The sequence below is a fragment of the Spermophilus citellus genome (genome assembly GCF_964194105.1).
Source record: "Spermophilus citellus genome assembly, chromosome: 15".
Classification (NCBI taxonomy): domain Eukaryota; kingdom Metazoa; phylum Chordata; class Mammalia; order Rodentia; family Sciuridae; genus Spermophilus; species Spermophilus citellus.
In genome coordinates this window covers 79,139,560-79,162,623 of record NC_138195.1, presented here as the reverse complement: position 1 = coordinate 79,162,623, position 23,064 = coordinate 79,139,560, and the positions used below count along the sequence as shown (strand labels likewise).

Here is a 23,064-nt window from a genome sequence, read left to right as displayed (position 1 = left end):
GTGTCAAGTTGAGTTTGGTGCTCTAGATTATTAAAACTATTTTCTATTAGGAACCTACAAGGTCTAAATATTGTATATAGTAATAAAAACAGGAATCCTTAATGCTCAACATGAGGCTTACAGCTCAACAAAACAGACTTTAAACACACCATGACAAAAATGGTGTGAGGAAAGAAGGAAAGGTGCTATTCGACCTTTAAACAGAACCTTTCAGCCTGGTGACACAAGCCTATAATCTCAGCAACTCGGGAGGCTGGAGGATCCCCAGTTCAAGGACAGTCTAAGCAACTTAGCAAGACCCTGTTTCAAAATAAATTCCAAAATATAAAAAAGGGATGAATATGTAGCTCAGTGGTAGTACCCCTGACCCCCAGTACCAAAAGATTAAAAAAAAAAAAAAAAAAACCAGAAAACAAAAACACCACACATACCACACAGGAGAACTTAACTAGGGATTAAAGGTCTCCCTAATGATGTGATTCAGTACTGAGGCCTGAAGAGTGTTTGGTCAGGAAAAGGTACATGGGACAATATCCAAGCAGAATCTTTATTTATCTCAATGTTATTAGAAAACTAAAGTATTTTGGTAAATGCTAAGGTGTGAAAAAATTTAAATTTTAAAAATTCTATAATATCAAAATTAAGCAAAAAAGCAATAGGAGAGAATATTTTTAAACGGAAAACTAAGGGAAGGTGATATTTTGGGGGATATCTAAATGGGCCTCACCATGGCTCTGAAGATAAATTAAATCATACTGTGGTAATAATTACTCCATACTCTAGTTCAAAGAATATACAAAGCCTTCTACCAGGATATAATTGCTGATCATATAGCATGACTAAACTAAAGAATGAGTGGTGGGCTGGGGTTGTAGCTTAGTTGTAGAGTGCTTGCCTAGCACACATGAGGCACTGGGTTCGATCCCCAACACCACATAAAAAAACTAAAGAAACAAAGGTATTATGTCCATCTACAACTAAAAATATTTTTAAAAAGAAGAAGAAGAAGAAGAAGAAGAAGAAGAAGAATGAGTTACACTATCAAGTAAAGAAATTTATTTACTCAGAATATTTTAAAAATATTTCTGGGCTGGGGATGTGGCTCAAGCGGTAGCGCGCTTGCCTGGCATGCGTGCAGCCCGGGTTCGATCCTCAGCACCACATACCAACAAAGATGTTGTGTCTGCCGATAACTAAAAAATAAATATTAAAATTCTCTCTCTCTCTCTCTCCCTCTCACTTTCTCTTTAAAAAAAATATTTCCATAATAAAAATTTGCCACAAGATCTAAGGAAGTTCATAATATCACTCTCAATGCGTTGCATTAAAAAAAAAAAAAAAAAAAAACTTCATTACCCAAGTAGGAATTATCATACATTACCAGGGCTCATTATGCTCTCCTTGTATTTAATTAAAATACTGATGAAAAATTCACTTAGGTGAAAGATCTAAATAATTTTAAAGAGCCCCTCAATAATAATACAGATTCACAGTTCAAGGTCCAAAAATTAAATTAGGAAGAAAGCAATAACTATTAAAAATATTAAAAATATAAAAATATAAAGCTCCTGGGATACAGTTATTCCCCTGTAATTTTCCAAATGGACCTTAACATCTTTCTGTCCTTCATCTGTCATATTTACTCTCAAGAGTTGGTTCAGAGCTTATCCTCCAGTAAGCATTGTCAGTTATACATGCAGTCTGAATCTTTACACACCCGAGTTTGCCAATATACACTGCTGTTAAAGCGCTTGCCCACTGTGTAACAAATAATTACTAACTTCCCCAGTTCATGCAACAAACTCTGAACTTACTGAAAGTAGGAAATATGATACATTTATCTCTGCATCCTCCAAGGATGAAACACACATGGCAATCAATGGAAGTTGTATGACATGAGTGAATATGAAACTGTAGTTGTTAAAAAAAAAAAATGAAATGGGGCTGGGGTTGTGGCTCAGCAGTAGAGCGCTCGCCTCACATGTGCAAGACCCTGTGTTCGATCTTCAGCATCACATAAAAATATATGAATAAAATAAAGGTATTGTGTCCAACTAAAAAATAAATATTTTTTTAAAATGAATGGAATTGAAAAGTTAAAGACTAAATGTAAGACGAAGGAAATCTTGGAAGCAGGAAGAAGTGTCGTACAACACAAAACAGAAAACAGAAAGCCCAAATCTAACTGCTGAAATTATCTCCAAGTTCTAGAAATCCTGAAATCAATTGTCAGAACAAGCTATTTTCATGTTACCTCCAAGACACTGGAAAAAAGAATTTATCTTTATCAGCTGTGAAATTACTTAATTTTAAATCACAGGACTTTTATCTAGTAATGGAGAGCAGAAAGAATGCCAAAGTAACTTATAAAAAGTCTTTCAGATTCATTTCACATACAAACTACTCCCTCTTTTAAGGTCTCCTGTAATGTTTTAGCTAAAGCAGTATGTTCATTCTTTCTTGTAAAAGAATCCTTACCTTTTACAGAATCCACTACTTTATGCAATCAGTTATATCTCTATAGAGAAGTTATAATGAAACAAAGTTTGAAATCTAGTTAGTTTTCTTTTAAATCTTGATAATGGGAACTGTATACTTTCTCAAGAAGTACATGTTATCAACATCCCAAAAGTTTACAGACTATTTTTTATATGCTTGAACTTTGTTGAATTAAAGATGTTACGCTAAAAACTTGGGAATCAGGAAGAAATGTTCAATTACACACTATTTTACTTTAAAATAATGCAGTTATATATTTTAGAATGTTTTTCAGATATATGCATCCCTTCAACCTGTACTGATGAGCAAGAACATTTCACAACATTCCATAATATATCCATTTCATGCATACCACAGGTTATTTGTAACCATGAAATTTTTCAGGATTTTAAAAGTCAAGTTTAGACAGGGAAGTAGGAATATACAAAAAATTTAACTACTATATTAAAAAGAGAAAAAAGATTCACAGGGCACAACTTTGATGTATTGTAACATGTAAATGAAACAATCAGAAGACAAAAGCAAGCAGTTAAAATAGGGGATATAAGGATAGCGGACAGTGCATGAAATATAGTTAGGTCTAACAATTAACAATGTCTACCAACTTAATATTTGTTTAGGACTCATTTCTTGAATATCACTTTACTGCTAAATTACAGCCAATGTCTAATTCATCTACAACAAAATACTTTTCAATTTCCTACCAGTCTTATCAGGAAGTATCAAAGTATTTATTTTATATCTAAATTTCCTCTTAATTGATATTTTATAAACACCCCAAAATTCTTGCACCAAGTCCAAGCTATAAACCTCAGAGCTCACTGAAGGTTTTATCAGTTAACTTTTTGTCTGGTTACTTTTTTATTGTTTTGGGTGCTTCATCTTGTTGTGTTATAAACAAAGATTTTTATGTTTTCATACATTGCTGTTAAAGCACTTTAATATTTAATATTCACCCTCCAAAAATATGTATCTTGGTATCTACATATAGAGGGCATTATTTTTTTTTTTGTCAGAAACAGGGTTTATAGTTAAGTCTCTTACTTAAAAAAAAAGTTCTATATTTAATCTGTTTAATGAACTTCCAGAAACATTAAATTACATAATAATGCTAATCTAGCATATAAACAATCATGACCAAAATTTAACTACCTGTTGAACAAAACATTTCAATTTTATTCACCCTCCCCCGACAATCCATTTAGGTAAACTAAGGCAAAAAAAATACACCAATAACTATTCAGAAGCCATCTTTATAAGTATTGGTAATTAAAAACCTAAAAAGTAGTCCAGCTCTAAACTAATAATATCTTTTAAACATCACTGTTTAATCCATAACAATTTCTAACAAAGGAAGAATTTAGAAACATGAAAATCATATTAACAAGGAGAGAGAACAAATGTCAACTGAGAAAATGTAATTTTTTTCAAAACAAAACAAGCACCTTAGGGAAATGTAGTACCCTTTACAGATAGACCATGCCCATAACTTGAAACAGATTAAGAATGTAATTTTATGTTAGTTTAATGTTAGATTTAAGCCATTTGAAAGTTACAAATCTTAGACAAAAAACTTTATACATTTAGATACAGACAAAAATAATCACAACTATGAATAAATTTTACAGTATACTTTAAATCCAAGTAAGTATAAAAGTCTTTCATGTTCAGTCTAAGTTCCAAATGTTGAGAAGTCATTTATGTACCTCACTCCTAAAAACTATCATTGTCACGTAGGAGGGAGAGGGGGGATTTACATTTGAAAAAATAAAATTTTAAGTGTAAACTTACTGAATGTTACAAATCATAAATAGTTAAGTCTCTTCAAATATATAGTAACAAATAGTTATAAGTGCATGGAGAGGTAAAGGTGGAGATTAATACCCTAATGAACTGAGGCCTTTAAGAAATTAAAACTATTTGTCAGTGTTGATGACAGACCAAAAAAAAAAAAAAAAGAAAGAAAGAAAAGAAAAAAAAATCACTTGGTTACAGAAGATACTCTGAGGGATTACTGTATCAGAAGCTGTTTTTCAGAATCCTAGAGTAGATAGCAGACTGCTCGATATCTAATGAAAGAGTACAAAATTACACAGGTGTAAACTTAAAGAGACTTGATAGTTATGCTGGAGACAATAGTCCACATCTGCAACCTAATTTGGTTTCAGCATCCCTAGAGACTTTGAAAATATTTTGGGGGGTAGGTAGGTTGCAAAACAGTGCTTCCTCTTTTATTCACAACACCCCCATGATGATACAAACTAACAGTCAAGAAAATCAAATCACCAACTGTAAGAGCTGAATCAAAAACACACAAAGCACCATCTTTCCAACTCCCGATTCATTCCACCTGTTTGTAAACCCATACTTCCACAATTAACAAAACCCTCTTCTGATAAAGGAGCCAAATTAATGCTTTGGAGTCATTATTCTTTTACCTAAGCATGGGGGAGGGGCTGATACAAAACAATGGATACGGAGGGGTTGGGGGGGGAATGATTTTGCCCTGAAGCCTCTGGCGTTAAGAGCTGGGAACGGGGGCGGAGGCTGGGGGCTGGAGAGTTTGACTACTTTCCTCTCCCCCGAAAAGCTATCACGGAGAGATTGCCATCAGGCACGTTCAACAAGGCGGTTTCAGAGGCTACCGCTCGCTTCACCTGGCAACACACCCAAACCCTATTCACCACTCTTCACCGAAGGGTCTTCAAGAGAGAGGAGAGCGCAAGGGCGCCTTGGGCTTTGGGGAGGGGGCGAGGAAAGCCCCCCCCCCCCACCCCGTATCCCCACCACTACGCCCAGGCCCCAGCCAACCATTTACAAGACTCCAGACGCCCGCAGCCAGGGCCCGATAGCCCGGGGAGCTCAGCGGAGCAGGACAGTCCGCTGGGCGCCCCCGGCCCGCGCCCTCGCGCCGTCTCGCCCTCGCCCTGGCGCTGGCGCTGTCCCGGCCGTCTTCGTCGCCGCAGGCCGGGCCGGGGCATTGTCAGAGCCCACCCTCTCGCTCCCGTCCCCTCTGAACGCGAGCCGGCTCCAGGGGCCCAACACTCCCGGCGACAGCATCGCGGCAGCGGCGGCGGCGCCTCCCAGGGCCCCGTCCCCTCGGGCCTCGCCCCGGCCGCGCCGGCTAGCGCCTGTCAGGGCGCGCGGGGCTACCCCCTATCGACAGCCAGCCCGACCGCCCGACGGATAGGAAGGCAAGCAGGAAGAACCGACCAACAGACACCCTCCTCCTCGTCGGCCCCGGGTTACCGTCAGGAGCCCGGACTCCGCCATCCTCCTCGCTCGGCTCCTTCCTCCCTCCTCCTCCTCCTCCTCTTTAGGAGCGACGCTGCCCAACCGCCGCCCCCCGCCTGCCCCTCCCCCACTCGCCCCGCCCCTCCACACACTCTTGCTCCGTCCGCCCCGCCCCACCCCTCCGGCGCGGGCCGGTCACTCGCTAGGGAAGAAAAATAGGCGGAGCCAGGACCGTTGCAACTCCCCAATGAGAGTGAGGCATTGGCGCCAGCTTCCCTCTCTCCGCCCTTTTCCTTTGCTCCACAGCTATACGCCGTCTCCCGCCCACTGGGCGCCGCTGGCTAGTCGAGCCACTGAGTAAGCCTCGGGCAGGGTAGAAAGACAACTCCTAACCGGAAGTTACTGTTGAAGCTAAGGCAGCCATAGTTGACAATGGCAGCAGGAGTTTCCTGGCTTCCGGTCTCCAACATGACGTAGATTTTTCCTTCGCCTAAAGTCACCGTTACCCCGGGCAACAGCTGAACGGTCTGGGAAGGGCTGCTTCTGTAAGTAGGCCCAAAGACGGACCCTAGGTGACCGGACAATGTTAGACAAGTAAATTCATACTCAAGACTACGTTTAGTTTCCTTGCCCTTATTTTGCTGAGACGTCCGGTCACTTACCTAGGTGGACAACAGTTTGGGGCTCCGAAAAATCCCTCTCCTGTCCGGAAGTTGCATTTAGCACTTCCCAGTAGAATCATGGCAGAGGGGTGGGAATAGTTTCCACCGCCCAACGCCGCGAGGAGTGCCTATTCTTGGCAGGAATTGCAAGACGAGGTGAGTGTCCCCGGGCCCCACCCACAGGGATGGCTGAGGTCGACGGTCCCTGGGACATTGGAACACTGAGAAGGTAAGCGGGCGTCGGGGCCACTTCCGCTGGAAGAAGGTTTTCTTTCCGGCTGGCTCGGCAGTCCGCCCTCCCTCCGCGCCTCTGAGGTTCCCTTTGGGGCCCGACCGCTCGACAGATCGCCTAATCCTAGCTCAAGTTGCCCGGCCGGCCGGAGGGCTCCAACCGGGTTAGAGCGCGGACTGTACAGCGGAGCTGGGGCGTGGGGACGGCTGGAACAAATTGGAACTCCTGACCACGCCCCCTCTTTTCTATTAAGTATGGTAATTCCATTCCCTCATCTTTGGAGAATGGAGAATTCGGGAGCTGAGGAAGTCATTTTCCACTCCCAGCTGTAAAAAAGATGATTTCCCCAGCACCGCGGCAAGACTTCAAAGTCCTATTTCCTCGTCCCTTGTCAGCTTCTAATTTTACTTTCTTTTTCTTGTCTCTGGTTTCTTTGTAAGCTTTAACTGAAGTTCTGGATAAAGATATGCTGCCCTAATCCTGTGAGTTTACTATATGTTAAACAACTTAATGCTCGTGAATATTCGTAAAATTATCCTATGACTTTTACGAGGCTAATCTTGACATTATATTATGTAGTTCCTTCCGTAGGCTTCAGTCAAGAACTCTGACATCTTGGTATTACCAGATTGAATGCTAAAACAGCAAGAAAACGACCAGAACTTTCAGGTAAATTGAAAATTGATTATATCTAGCTAGTCCACGAGTGCAAATCTGCCCTCTTTTACCTAATTTCTCCCTCCTTAGTACACATGCTTCAGCCACAATGAACTAATCATGTTTCTTTTGAGGTTAATTATTGTTGTAGCAATGACCTTTTGGATTGAGCATCCATGATTCTGTTATCCTTAGAGATGTGTTTCCAGATTCTTCCCAACAGGAAGTAATTTTCTTTGAGCTTATCTAAGCACTTTTTATACCTCTTTATGCCATCACTGTTTTTAGCTTCACTACCATGTGTTACCTAAATAGAATGGTTTTGTCAAATTCATCAGCCTATTGTTTCACCCAGCATTTATTACTTTGATACTTAGAAAATGATTGGATATGTTGGGTGTCTCCAAAATGCTCAAGACACTGCTAACCAAGCTTTCTGTTTTCTCAATTTATTACAAATTCTGCATAGTCCCTGCTATTTAACTTACACTTTGGTTTCCCCTTTGAAGTCTTATCAGCATGATTTTTTCCCAAATGTTTTATCATAAAAAAGTTCATACATTTAAAAACTAAAAGAATGTATAATAAACATTCATATTCCCTTCACTTATTCAGTAATTAATATTTTGACATATTTATTTCATCCCTCCTCAGATACTATTTTATTATTGCTGAACTGTTTGGATCTAAGTTGCAGACATTTATTTTTAGGTAGGCACCCCTAAAATCTGCCAAATAGTAGTTATCCTTCAAAATACAATGTCATTATTACAGCTAAGGAAACTAATAATTCTGTAATATTTAAAATGTAATGTGTGCAAATTTCCCCAATTGATGCAATATTTTTATACCTTCTCTTCATCTCCTGTCTCCTAAAATCAGAATCCACTAAAGATTTGTGCATTGTATTTGGTTATTAGCACTCTTTAATCTTAATTTAGAACTGACCCCCATGCTTCTTCTCCCTGAGTATAATAATATTTTGAAGTGTTTGAGCCAAAGTGGTTTGTTGGGTTTTGTTTGTTTGTTTGTTTTTAAAGACATCTCTTTTTTTTTGTTATTTCTTAATAACAAAATTAACCCAGAGGCTTAAGTTTAACATTTTTTGCAGGAATACCTGACAGTATTCATATTTTTCTAATCATGATTAAACTTTCTCAGCTGTACTACATATACCATTGTCATTAGTTGCTGTTAAATCCATCCTACTTAGCACATAAAGAATTTGGCATTTAATCCTCCTGTGTATGAGTAAATTAGTGATTTCAGCTGGCAACCTAGACTGCCTACATTTAATAAAAGTTGCTGCTACTTTGCCTCTACTTGGAGCTGATGTATTGTAATCTGCAGCAAAGTGTACTGATGTCAGCATAGTTTCATGAGTTTCAACTTCTGGCAGACTGCTGTTGAAAGATGTGTGGGCCCTGTAATTCAAATACAGATGAATCTTGATGTTATCAATGCAGATACCAAAGCAACTGTTGCCCATCTGGCCATGATCCAATTTAGGCAATATTATTTTTCCTCCTGAAAAATTCTCTTGCAAGTTTTAATTGGTCCTAGTGTTTTTTGTGATAGCTTTTGGTACCATTAAGCAGAGCCTATTAAAAATTGCAACATCAAGATTATACTTAACACTTGGTTCATCAGGAACATTCTCTCCAATGGAGAGTGTGTTATTAGTGGGATTTACTTCATAATCATAAGAAGAGAACTCCCATGACTGTCAGGTTTCTTTTCTGAATACTACAAGTCTACCCTAGACTTGTATTTCATCTTGAAAGATAAGTGAAAGGAGGAAAGTGCACTACAGCCCAAGAAAATAGTCTGAGAGGGCAAAATCTTTTAGATTAATATTGAATGTTTTTGCCCACCATATTGAAATTTAAAATAATGCACTTGATCAGTTGCTTTCTTGGGTAGAAGGAAATTTGTTCATGTGGGACTATGAAAAATTTTTGTTTTGTTTTTGGTTTTGAGATAGTACTGTTTTGCCTTGGCTGATCTTAAACTCCAGGGCTGAAGCAGTCCTTCTGCCTCAGCTTCCCAAGTAGCTGGGATTACTAGCACATGCCATCATGCCCAGTTATATAATAAAATTTTAGCTAACTCTGGATTCAAGAAACAGAAAATAATATATCAAACTATAGAGACAATTTAGAATCAGATCTGGGTTTCAGGAACAGGATTATATTCACTGGCTGGGTGACCCTGAACAGTTTACTCATTTCTTTATTATCTATAAAATAGAGCCTTAAAATCTCTTATATTGTTGAACAGAGTTAATTCAAACATATGTAAAATGCATTCGCTTGGTTTATAGCACATGGAATGTGGTCAGAGTATGATAGTTATTAGTAACTTCTAAAGCAGTCCAATTTGGGCATATAGTAGGCATTAAATATTTACTGAGTATATTACTAAATCTAAGATAGTTCTCCAAGTTTAATTATGAGGAACCTAATTAAAAATCAAAGATTCTGATTCAGTAATTCCGATTTCTGGAGAGCTTGAGAAAAATCTATATTTTAATAATAGTCCAAGGGATTTTGATGCAGATGATTTGAGGAGCAGGTTTTGAGAATACGTGTGTACAATTCTCTTTGCTTGCATACTATTGAAATAGCTAACTATTTCAAGTACTAAGCAAATACTTTTTCTAAAGATTAATGGCCAGTATTCTTAAGACTTCTGTCTAGTACTGAATTTTGAAGTCTAGGAGAGGTCATTAGAAAAAGGCATTTTGTATTAAGTAGGATATGTCATTTTCTACTAACTTTATAGTACTGTCTGCTACTGGAGTATACCAGAGCCAAAAGCATCATCCAAATTCTCCCACACCAGTTCTCATTCTGAGGCCTAGACACATTTCAGACACTAGACCCCACACATTTTATTCGCTTGAGTCTGAATTAATTAACCAAATTACCATGTTATAACATTTTCTACCAGCAGATTCCAGATAGAAAAGAAAATACTATGGACTCCAACTCTATGACATATGGTGTTACTTGGCATCTCCAGATGAACATTATCAATCCATTAAGCACTCTGCTAGCGTGTGGGCAGTTGCTTGAGGGAGTGTTACTACTTTGCTGAAAAACATGTTCTTTCTGGGCTTCCCCTTTCACCTTTTTTCAGTTTATATCCAAAAATCTGCTATGCCTTTGAAAATTCATTTGTCGGTCAACCTTAAGTCTTGGATAAGACAAAAGAGTTTTTTTTGGTTGAGTTGGTTTTTTTTTTAAACAGTAAAACATCATCTTTTTCTTAGACACATTTACATCTATAGGTGGCCCATTAAACCAAGATCGTTCTGAAGAAACAATCTATAGGATCAATACACTGTCTTAAAGAGCCAGAAAAAGATACAAACAAACAAAAAACATAATGATAGAGAGGATCCCCAAACCATGGCCAACAGATGGGAACCTTTAAAACAGAACAGATAGGGGGAAAAAAAAATCTCCTTAAGTTCCCAACTCCCACTTAACCATGACTCCTACACCAGTGGTGCCACAGATGTCCCCACAAGGGGACCAGATGCTCCCACAAAGGGGAACCAGAAGTGTAGAATCAAGGGTCTCTGTGTGCACACCGCGGGAGCTTATCAAATGGCCAACATGTCATGACTTTATTCAGTTTCCTTTTTCCTCAAAGTAGAACTAGGTGGAGCAATCCTTACAGTGCAGGGAAGGAAGGCGGGAGTTCCTCTAAGCAAAAGGGGGTTCGGCAGCTGCTGAGTGTCCCTCAGTCCCTCTCTCTACTTACAGGAAGAGCTTTTCTGGTTTAGTTCAACCCCAGGCATATTCACCCATTTCTTAACTTTATAGTAGTCAGCTCTCAAAAAGTTCACCTTACATCCTTGGCATGGAACTATAGTTGCTTGGAGTGCCAGGCCTGCCCAAGAAAGTGAGCAGGGGCTGCTCTGGGGTCCCATCTGGGTCGCCAATATTTGTAACCGAAAGTTCGGTCCCTGTCCCCAATGCTAATTTAAATAATGAGTACATGGTTTTGAGAAAAAGAAAAAAGTTTTATTGCTTTACTAGCAAAGGAGAAACACAGGGGACTCCTGTCCCAAAGTCTGACTCTGACAAAAGTTTTGTTGTTATTATTCCTACCATTCCTGCTTTGCCCATTTACAACGTGCACTAAGCAAACTGAATTTTCTTTAAAGGAACTAACAATAAATATTCACAAGAGAAAAATTCCCTTAATGTGCTTTATATAAATAGTATTGCTCCTGGTACCTCCTTTAGATCCCAGAGTATTTTTGTTTCTCAGTGCCCACTAGGCCAGGCATAGTGGTTTGTACCTGTAATCCCAGCTACTTGGAAGGCTAAGTGAGGAGATTTGCTTGAAATGAGGAAGGAGTTCAGTACCAACCTGAACAACCGTAGCTAGACACCTCCCAACATCTCAAAAAAAAAAAAAAAATCAGTGCCCACTAAAAATTTAAAAATAAGATAGTTTGGGATATAATATATTGCAGTGGCTCTATATTTTACTGTAGTTGGAAAGTCACGTGACTTTAATGTCTAGGCAGGTAAGGTTTAAAAAAAGGGAGGGGAGGAGCAGTAGTAAGGACTTACGAATTTGAGAGCACATGCTTACGGAACTGGGATATCACTTTCCAGCCCTAGCACAGTTTTGCTATGCAAGAATGTGAGCTTGGTATTGCCAGATTTGTCAGGTAGAGCTAAAATTTGGATTTTTATATAAAATCTGCATATGGTTCAAATAGTTTTAAAACAAGGCAGCAAATCATTTAACTGGATAAGACCATAGGTCACCAGCTTATGACATTAGAATTTCTTACATGAAAACTTGATTTTGCTCTGAGAATTTTAGAATGCTTTTGAGAATCTTTCTTTTTCTCCTCCATATTTCAGGTGCCATTACATCCCTAAGCAACAAATCACTTATCTCCATCAAAAATTCAAGATAAATTCACAGAATTGAACAGCAAGCTTCTATTCCCTTGATTACAATTTCATATATTTTTATTATTTACTACCCACTTAAAAGACTTCACATTTTTTCAGCATTGAATTATAAAATAGGTTTACTTTATCATATTTTCAAAAATAATGCTTAAAATTTGGCAGCCCATGCTGCTTTAAATTTAAATAAGTAAAACAGGTTTTTAGAGGGAAAATACCTTTAAATAGATCATGCTGTTTTATACATAACATGGTGTTTTATAAATATTTCTAGAGTCAGAATGTACCTAAATTAGGAGGCTGGGTTTGTGGCTCAGTGGTAGAGTGCCTGCCTAGCACATGTGAAGCACTGGGTTCAATCCTCAGTACCACATAAAAATAAATGGACATGATACATTTTTATCTATCTATCTACAACTAAAAAAAAAGAAGAAGGTACCTTAGTGGTAATCTAGAACAAGTCCTTTATTATATGAAAATTATACCTGGAATAGTAAATGTCATACTGTATTTCTAGGTACTTTTATATCCACTTTTTGCTTGAACCTTGTTATGAGGAAACCAAGCCTCTGATTAGTTAAGAAATGTATTCAATGTCACACAGCTAGTTATCAGTGTATACCCCATTTAAAGAATAAATATAGAATAGATTGATGGGGGGTACACTCTGGTGGAAGCCTTTAAGTCATACATTGGATTTTATTCTCATAACTTATTTTAAACACTTGGAACCCTGGAATATTCTGAAGCATTTCATCTCAGACTTGAAAAAATAGGATTTTATACAATTGAGATAAGCTAATGAGTTAAGATAAAATAGTGGGGGGGGGGATGACAGTGAAGACCTAATAACAGGTTAGAATTAAGGATGATAACCCATTATTCACCATGGGGCTCCTAATAAAAATCAAGTGGAGTATGGAGACCTAGTGTGACCTATGAGGATACTTTTAAAAACAGATCCATATCCTGTCCTTAACATTTTTAGAAACCAAGACTTGTCTTTGCCTTCCACAGTGTTTTTGTTTTAATGTTTCTGTTCTATATATGTGTACTTTGAGTTAACCAGGAATGGAGTTTGGATTTTAGTAATCTTATTCCCTTCTCTTTTCCCCTTGTATGACTACAGCCTACATTTTCCAGATGGTTAGATGAAAACACAGGGTGTAATCTAAAGCTGATAGTCCTATTCAGCTATTTAACACATGATCTTGGTCTAATCAGTACACTCTCATGTGAGATATGACACAAGCTCTCATGTAATCTGATAGAACATGATGAAGAGAAATATAAAACATAAGCTTTTAAAGTATTGCATATTAAAATAAAAATTGAGATTTGAAAGTTCCAATTGTATATTCTTTGTAAAGTAATATTTAGGGATAAGGATATTTACTCAGTGATAGAGCACTCACTTACCATGCATGAGGCCCTGGGTTTGATTCCTAGCACTGCCGCCACCACCACCCCCCCCCCCACAAAAAAAGAAAGAAACTTAATGCTATAAATAACATCCATAGTCAAAAAGCAGTTTTTGCTCCTAAGAGATTGCTTTCAGGGTGATATCAAACATGAAAACTGGAATGCAAAATCCACAAAATAAGAAGAGGGAAAGAAAAAGAACAGTTTATTAGATGTATACATTGGTCTGGTTGTTGCACCCACAAAGGAAAAACAAAGTTCTTTTAATCAATATGCTTCACTTATTTTTTTTAATCTACATCATTCCTAAGATTTACTATTTGACACACATAGTTTATTTTCATCCTCCTTTGTAAAGGTCATTAATAGCTTTATAATTGTCCATTCCAGAAGATATTAAAGAGTATGTTACTTCAAAATTCATTTGTTTCTATTCATCATGTACTCTCCTGTTATCTTTTTAACTTCTTAAATGTTGGTTTTCCTTTGGTGGGTCTCCACACTAAAGTACTTGGGGTCTCTAGGTCATTCTTCAAGATCCAATATAGAAAGAACTGAAAAGGAATTAAACTTTGGAGTAAGGCAGATACACGTTCAAAGTCCGTTTCTCTACTTGCCAAGTATGTGATATTGGACAAGATAATTTTTCTTAGGCCTTAATCTGTTAAATGTAATAATTTATGTATATATAAGGAGGGATACTCTGAGAGGCAGGTGGGAGCATGGGTTATTCAATTCTAAAACCTTTTAGGCAATGAGAGCTATTCTAAGATTACTATAGAATGTCCCTTAAAATGTCCTACAGGGTTAAGTACATGACTTTCACAAACACTGTGCCATTATGGCTATTCTTAAGGAAACTAAAATTTAAGAGCCACTAAGCAAGACTGAAGGGAAAAACCTAAGGTAAATGGTGAATACGTTTTAGGACAATATGCCTGTAGAGAGAATGGGTAGAAAATTCTAAAGTGCTCCTGCTTGCCTGAAGATTTTTCTTTATTCTATTTTAGTGATAAGCCTCCATAACGAATACATGTTAATAGATATTTTTTTCTGAGAATCTAATCTTATGACAACATTGTAGTGATACAAATACAGTAAGAATTGCTGGCATTCATTGAGCTCCCATCAAATGCCACAGACTAATGTAATGGCTTTATATGAATTATATCCTCAGTACACTAACTTTCTCAAGTTGATGCCATTACAAGCTTTTATTTTACAAATAACATTGAGACATAAAGTTAACTGACTAATCTGACTTTCAATACTTTTCTCAACTGCTACACTATACTCTTGTCTCTCTTTTCCACTAACCCCACCATCTTTTTCCATTCTTGGGTGATTAAGTCTACTTGTATAGCTGACTACTGTGTCATTGACTCTGAACCTCAAATTTTTACCTTCAAATTAGACTTCCACACTTGGTGAGTCTGAACTTAATTCATGGTATTCATCTTCTCCCCTGTATTCTCAACTTGAATTAATATCTGCGCTGTCCACTAGCTCATCTCAGTCATCCTTGATCATTTCCTTATCACCCAAAAGAGAAAGAAGGGGTTGGTGGGTGGCAAAGTGGAGGACATTTGAATCTCAACTTGTACCTTTCTTCCATCTTCTCTTTTTAATGTTATCAGATTTAGTTCATAAATTCATCATCTAAATAGGAAAACAGCTTCCTTACTGATCTCCTTGCCTCTAAATGTCTCTTGTGAGTTTTCATTTATTTTGTCTAGAATATGTCTCCCAAAAGTGAATCATGTCACAAACCACTTACAGCAATCCAATTAGCTCTCTCCATCTATAGGATATAAAGTCCAAATTCAAAGGCATAGTGTTAAAGGCCTCCATTTAGTCCCATCACAGTACCTGATGCTCACTATATGCACACTGGACTCTATATATAGACATTTCCTTAGAACTTTGCCTAGAACACTCTCACCTTGTTACATATCCCCTTCTTACCTAGTATACTCTCACTCTGATACTAGCTCTAATGTCACAGTAATTCTTCAGAGACCATTTATTGTCCCCTAAACTGGGCTAAGTATTTTGTTATTGTTTGACTTTGTATTTTTGAGTGGGGTCTTGCTATGTTGTCCAGACTGGCGTAGAACTCAAGATCCTTCTGCCTCAGGTTTCTGAATATCTGGGATTATGGGCATACTTTTATTAAAGCATATTGTCTACATCTACAGATTTTTTTTTCATGTTTATATTTCCCCAACTAGCCTACCCCTCAAGGAGAGGAACTAGTTCTTATTCACTGTCTCCCTTATCTAGCTCTGTAGTAGGTACTTATTATGACAGTGTTTATTGATATGTTTGGATAGGCACTTAAAGACCCAAATTCCTTTTCTTACATTTATTATTTTTCTACTCTGAAAGAATAATTCCCTTGTCAACTAACCAGCATCCTTTATTATTTCCAGTCTTTACTATCCACTGTTCAATTTCAAATAGAATACAAGGTACAACATTAATTGTAATCCATAAACTCATCAATTTGTGACCACTTTAGAGATCCATACTTTCTTGAACAAAGGACTACAGACTGTTCTTGCCAAATAGGTAATGGGTGTAAAAGTAAGAGCTTAATGAAAGATTCTGTTTAAAGGTCATCTCTCCTATTGGTCCACAAGATTCAAATCCAAGACATAAGAGCAAACTTAATCATAACAAATTATAAATTTTTATTTTCACAGACTGAAAGGTTCTATTATTATTGATTACTTTTGTTTTTATGAAGATGGTTGCCTAATGATAATCTATTGTATGTAATACTCTGAGATCTATTTTTATCTTTAAAATATTTCAGTGGCTTTTCTTATTTCCTTTAAAATCAATTCAGTTATGGTTTGGTTTTCCAGACTGGTTGAAACTTTTTTTAACATCACTCCCCTCCACTTCCATAATACACCCTGGGGTTTGAGTTGTTCCTCTTTGTCTCTTTGCAGAATCTGTTACCTGCATCTGAAATTGCTCTCTAAATCATCTCTGCCTTTCACAGTTGCTCCAAATTTTTGTTCACATGGCATTTTTACATAGATTTCTAAGTGTAGAACTTTTATATTAACACTGCATTATGGCTATTTATGTGCCTATTTCTTCTCCCTTGCCCTGGTTCTAGGATACTCAAACCTAGAGATTATGCCTTAGTCTGAGTGGACTTAATTTCAGTATAAAATGGCTTGCCATGTAAATACTTAAATTTTATTCTTAACCTTTTATTAATAAGAGATGTTAATATAAGAATATAGAAATAAAGCTCAAAAATAAGCATTAGTTAACATTTTGGCCCAAAAGACTTGAATATACTTGAATCTCAAAACTCCCCACTTAAGATATTCCTTGTGATATGAGACAAGAATAGTTGTAATTCTTGCCAAATCCCCCAAAACTATGCAAAAAAAAGATTTTCTCCTAAGAAATTTAAATAATCCCTTTAAATGCAAGTTTTGTCCAAGGTGGTCTAAATTTTTCACTTAGTAGTCTTGTGTTGATCTTTAAAGTAAATTATATTCAGAATGTGGCCTGTACTAATTTCAAAATTAGTTATTTGTGAACAGTGGCATTCTTCCTAAATTTGCTTAATCCATTGCATCATATTAGACATACCACATTTAAAGTGACATTACAAAGTATGTTCTAATGAGCTTTGGTCCAATAAAAGAACTTTCAAAAGATTCCAGGATCAAATAAGTTTTAGAAATGATACAAAATGATATTCAGTGCTCCAATTGGAGATTAATCACAATAATTTCTAGAAAGTCCTGCTGTTTAAAAAAAAAAAAAAGAGGGTTTTCCCCCCTTCCCAAGTCTCTCAAATTTACAAACTATGAAATCTCAGAAATGTCCATTAACATCTCTAAGAACTTGGGTGATTTATTGTATAGATCAGCAATATTTATAGCAGGGTTCACAAAACCTTCAAGATATCTGAAGAGGGGAATGGAGGTAAGCAAGGTTAAGGGTAATCAATTTCCAGATTCTAAACTTCCATGTTTATTTGGTCTTTGCTGATACTGAATTCCCTGATAAAATGGGCCTGTGCATAATCCCACATGCTTAATCTTATTCTCATCTCCCCTTTCACAATCATCAAAGATGTTAGCAAGGAAAGGTTTCTTTCTAATCCTATGTAGAAATTTTTCTATGATGAAATGCTCCAGGGGGTAAAAATCTATTAGGAGCCAAATAGACTAAAGTGAACATTATAACTCTAGTAATACAAACGAAGAGCCAGGTTCTATTTTAAATTTATAAACATTTCTTGCAACAAAGAAGAGTAATTAAAATATCAAGCAAGAAACCATTACATTAAAGTTGAAATGGAAAAAGATCTGGGAAGAAAAAGAATAATGTAAAATTTCTGATTTAAAAAAGCTTCATTTTTTAAATTAATGGTAGCTATTATGTTGAATATTTTAAGACATGTTTTTAAATATGCTAAAAATTATATCCTTATAATTATTTAAGCTCATGATAAAAATTTTATGTCAGTTTAGAAATATTTGAAATGATAGTTTTTCAAAATTTCTTTAGGAATATGCAATAGAAAATTTGAGGACCATTGTTGGGCACAGTGGCCCATGCCTATAATCCCAGCAACTCAGAGGCTAAGGCAAGAGGATTGCAAGTTCAATGCCATCCTGAGCAACTTAGCAAGATGCTGTCTCAAAAATTTTAAAAAGGGGGGGGCGGTTAGAAGTATAGCTCAGTGATAGACTGTCCCCGAGTTCAATCCCCAGTACCACAAAGAACAAACTTTTTAAAAAAAGGACTATTGGTATATCTTCTCAAAAGTTCAGGATACTTTCATGATTTAGACTAATACCAAAAAAAATTACTGGAGATTTTTAAGCTTTCCAGATGTATATGATTGATTTTGAAGTAGTTATCTTTCTTAGACATGTCTTCCAGATCTCCTAAAACAGCAAAATATTTCATGACAAACATTTGGTTTTCCTTCGAGTTTTTCTGAAGGTTTTAGACACCCAGCTTAGCTAGCTAGATAGGTTGGCATAACTTTTGCAATGCATGAGCCATCAGAACTATTATCTCTAGGAGAAATAACAAACTTTTAAAGTTTGGGAGGAAAGAAAGAAGGTGATGAGTTAACCCTGCTTTTTTTGTAAGCATTAATATAAGAACAGTTTTACTTCTGCAATTTAATATGTTTTTTTTTCTTAGAAGGGGCCTTGACAATCTGCATCATTTTTTACTTTGCCATGGTATAGTTTTCCATTCTACAGATATTTCATAATTTATTTAACCTTTGACCTAATAGTGAACATGTAGGTTCATCTGTTGCTCAACATTTTGCTATTCAATGTAATGCTTTAATGAACATGCTTATTATCTTTATACACTTGTGTTATTGTTTTTTTTTGGGGGGGGGCTGATTACTAGGAGTAGAAAGTTTGGGTCAGAAAATTTGTTTACTTTTAGTAGATACACAAAATATCCCTCTAAAAATATTGCTATTACAGAATTCTCTCTCCCCATACTTTCTCTTGATGTGTGGACTTTTTACTTTTTGCAGTTTCACAACACAACACAACACATGCTTATAGTCCAACCCACAAAAGCAGTCTTTGCTTAAGAGTCACCTTAATGAGACCATTAATTTTCCTATAGAAATAACCTCCTCCACTATATCTGAATCCCATTAAAATATTTTGTTTTTCAATAGCAGTTACAGTTACATAGTATTCTTTTGCTTCTCTTACCTTACTCCAGGCTGTAAGTTCCAAAAGAGCAAAAGCTTTTGCTTTTTTGTTTTGTTCACTGATTAACAAAACATGTGCCTGGCACATGGTAGGCACTCGTTTATTGAATTGAATGACCATTGTAGTTGTATGATACACATAATTTCAGCCATCACTGTGATATTTCTCTTTGATCATGTGTCCCTGGTTTTATATACATCTCACATAACCACTCCTCTCTGAGGAGCAGCCACAATTCCTTCAAACATACTATACCAGAGAAAACACCTATGTTTGGCTGATAGCAGACCACCTGGGAGAAGGAAATAAATGCCTTTTCCTATTCTGGACTCAGAGCAGTTCATTATCAAAATAATATAGCCCAGCCAGTGCTAGCCATCCAACTACCATCTTGCTTATTTTAGCCCTTCCCATCTTGCTTCTCTCCTGCCAATGCCTAAGGGGGTCTAGGGAAAAGATTCATCCCTAGTAGAAACCACTTAGGCAAGTGATGGCACTGGATCTTCCCCACACCAGTCCCAACCCACTCCCTGCCAGTCCTTTGGCCCACACCCTTTCCATTAACAATGGCATCTTAGTCAAACCAAGAACTGAGGTTTGGTAGAGCACCGAGTTTCATTGTTTTTTCTTCAGGCCAGATTTTAGATGTGAAAGAGGCATAGAAAACAGGGTAATTTAATTATGAGTTGGAGTTGCTCACTACATAAAACAATTAAGATTTTAAGTATTTTTTTTTACCATTTTAGTATTTTGGTGACAAATATAAAAACATTTAGCTGGTATTTACTTCACCTTTATCAATATCTATAATATATCCTTTTTAGTGGCATATCATGTCAGATTTGTACTAAACAAGGGCCTAATATTTTCATTGTGATATCTTTACTGAAAAGGTTAGGTGTTGTTTTTGATAGCTGTATTCAAAGCTGATCAGGAGTCTTCAGTGTTATTAACTTTCAGCCTAACATGGACAAAAAAAAAGGTAGTGACCATTAGGTAATACTGAAAGGCCTAAGAAGAAAATTAATATAGAATTGTACATCCTAAGGAAATTGCATACTTACCTCATATAATGAGTTGGTTTATTCCAGGCTTAGGCCCATTTCCCACTTCATCTTCTCTCCCCGACAATAGTATAAAGTTTGATGAAAAAGTTCATGAAAGCAAATAGAGGCTCCTCAGGAACTTAAAGACATTTCAGAATAATTATTTGAACAAGAGATGGGAAGAAACTTGGAGGATGGAGAGTAGGAAGCTTTTATTAGGCATGTCAAAGCAGTGGAGCGGGAATGACAAAAGACCAGAAGCAGTTCACTTGATTATAATTTACAGTGGGTGGAAAAGACGGGCATCAAGCCAGCATCAAGCCAGCATCGCCACTTCATAAATAATAAATCTTTCTCCTGTAGTGGTGATGTTGTGAAAGATGTATGGTAAGATTACATCAGTATGGTGAAACATCACTAAAAGGGTGGGACTGTCTGGAAAAGCATCTGTATTTGGAAAGGGATCTTTCTACAACTTGTCCAGAACACCTTGAATATAAGCTAGGATGTAACATTTGGAGCAAATGTTATTGGCCACACTTAGCATGTATGCTGGATATTCATAACTATATTCAGGCTGGTCCTTGAGCACATGTAGTATGCCTATATTAGAAGAGTAAACTGAACACACTCACTTCTGTTTAGAAGCCAAATTACTGTGTTGCTCCCTTAAAAGATTGTACCTGTGTATGCAGTAACATCCTTAGGATGCTTTTCATTTGTAGAAAGTTTAGAAGTAGAAACCAGCTGTTAACTACTAGGAAAAGTGGGAATGTTAGGAAATGTTCACCTACTACTTCCTTTCCTACCTACCTGCCTGATCCATGTATCTTTCCATTACTAGTAATGTTTTTTTGTATCTTTCCCCATTCAGGGAAAGACTATCATTAAATCAAGATGGCTGCATATAAATGTCTTTTCCTCAGCTGTTTATTCATCATCTTAATCTAAAAAACAAAGCTCTACCAATGTTTCCCTACCAAGGGAAAATTTCAAATATTCATCCTTCCAATTAGCACCACCACTGACTAATAAAAACTGACAAGACCTAGACGCTTCTATAAACTAACCTTGTTTGAATGAAAAGAACCACAGAAAATAGAGACATTATGCAAGGATAGGGAAGTCCACATTCTACAGAAATTGTTATTTTACTCTTTAAACTAAAATGGAAATGTCTCAAGTAATATACTGGAATATATTTTTGAATACTATTAATAATTGATTTCTCATTGAAGGAAAAAAACGTACTGTATCCAACAATTCAAATATGGCCGAACTGAAGTCAATGTTTCGGGAAGTTCTTCCAAAACAAGGTATCTGCATCAGTTACTTAGGTCATTATTATAGAGACTTAGAAAGTGATAGTCATTGTCACATAGCAGTGTTAATATTCTAAACACCTACCAATTATTGTGTTCTTTATATCTCATTTACTATCCCCTTTACTGTATACTCTGAGTAGGTTATACAGGAATTCACTTTTCCCAGTAAAAGAAAAAAAAATGCAAATTCTTATACTTAGAAATATGAAATTTTTCAGTGGAAGTAATAACTTAATGGAATTCACATAAGGTCTGCAAGTGGGGGGAAAAAACCTAAATCAAGCAATAGTAAGAAAAGTTTAAGGTTGAAGTTAAAAATGCAGCAATTTGAAAATTTAAATTAATATCATACTTTGGTACATTTTTGTTCATTGTGTATATATTCTCCCAAATTGTATTTCAAATTAAACATCTGACACAAAAATGTATGTTTTATGGTAACTTAGAACCTTGCATACAAAGTTCAAAACTTGTCTTCCTTCACACGCCAATATTAAGAAATGATACTTATAGAATAGACTGATCTTTCTGGTTACAAGCAAAACACAGTCTAAGATTAGGGGTTTTTCAGTGACAGGTTTTTAGATCTTTATTCTAGCTGCTAATCCAAACCACCTAACACCTGGATTATCTTCCTCAAAATTAATTCTTATTTCTTGTTAAATTTAGGGCAGTTGTCTGTAGAAGATGTAACCACAATGGTGCTGTGTAAACCCAAACTTTTACCCTTAAAATCTCTGACTCTGGAAAAACTGGAAAAAATGCAGCAAGCAGCACAAGATACAATTCACCAACAAGAAATGGCAGAAAAAGAACACAGCAGCAAATAACCCATTGATGAAAACTTATCATAGGGAACAACACCCTACCTTGCCTACCTACCTACCACTTAATAACTAGAAAATATTCTGTATCTGTATGTTGAAAGTAGTATTTAATAAAACTGGTAACATTCATGTTCACATAAATGAAAATAAAATCCCCAAGACTGATAAAACTTGTGAATTTAAATAGTGATTTCTATTGACCACAAACAGTTAAAACTTTGAATTTTCTTTTACTTGTGTTTTTAGAATTGCAAATTGTTCTTCATTCCTACTGCTATCAGTTTTTTATTTATTGGCACAAGTGACTGATTTTTAACTTTTATATACAAAAGATCTTTACATGTTTATTAAATACCTGAATTTGAAGATACCTTCTAATCTCAAAAAGTATTTATTTGGGGCTTATACATTACCTAATTTAAAAATTTTTAACCAACTGTGTGTACCATATCATGTTTATTACTATCTTTCCTGACCCAAATGAT

At 36.5% G+C, this 23,064-nt stretch overlaps 2 protein-coding genes across 7 annotated transcripts in view; one reads left to right on the top strand and one right to left on the bottom strand.

The window, feature by feature from the left end:
- Nucleotides 1-6,533, bottom strand: part of SHOC2 (SHOC2 leucine rich repeat scaffold protein) — a 91,363-nt gene extending 84,830 nt beyond the window's left edge. The window contains exon 1 of one of the 2 annotated variants that reach the window (XM_081267748.1): nucleotides 6,396-6,533. The gene's annotated coding sequence lies outside the window, so the exon portion shown is untranslated. Of the gene's footprint in view, nucleotides 1-5,748; nucleotides 5,875-6,395 lie in introns of those variants that run through there. The other variant, XM_081267747.1, reaches the window with a different exon arrangement.
- BBIP1 (BBSome interacting protein 1) lies at nucleotides 6,119-22,949 on the top strand. Of its 5 annotated transcripts, none has more exons than XM_081267758.1 (4): nucleotides 6,119-6,278; nucleotides 7,207-7,296; nucleotides 21,666-21,743; nucleotides 22,422-22,949. In XM_081267758.1, the coding sequence occupies exons 3-4, from the start codon at nucleotides 21,698-21,700 to the stop codon at nucleotides 22,580-22,582; spliced, it is 207 nt and encodes a 68-aa protein (XP_081123884.1). In that variant the 5' UTR covers nucleotides 6,119-6,278; nucleotides 7,207-7,296; nucleotides 21,666-21,697; the 3' UTR covers nucleotides 22,583-22,949. The 5 variants fall into 5 exon arrangements, with proteins under 5 accessions (XP_081123884.1, XP_081123882.1, XP_081123883.1 ...); XM_081267756.1 differs by lacking the exon at nucleotides 6,119-6,278 and adding an exon at nucleotides 6,411-6,551; XM_081267757.1 differs by lacking the exon at nucleotides 6,119-6,278 and adding an exon at nucleotides 6,499-6,624.
- The last annotated feature ends 115 nt before the right edge of the window (nucleotides 22,950-23,064 follow it).

Bases quoted from the DNA above. Each gene is read 5' to 3' on its own strand.
- BBIP1 (XM_081267758.1), top strand. From the start codon at position 21,698: ATGGCCGAACTGAAGTCAATGTTTCGGGAAGTTCTTCCAAAACAAG. The intron at 21,744-22,421 runs GTATCTGCATCA...TGTTAAATTTAG, and splicing joins GGAAGTTCTTCCAAAACAAG to GGCAGTTGTCTGTAGAAGAT.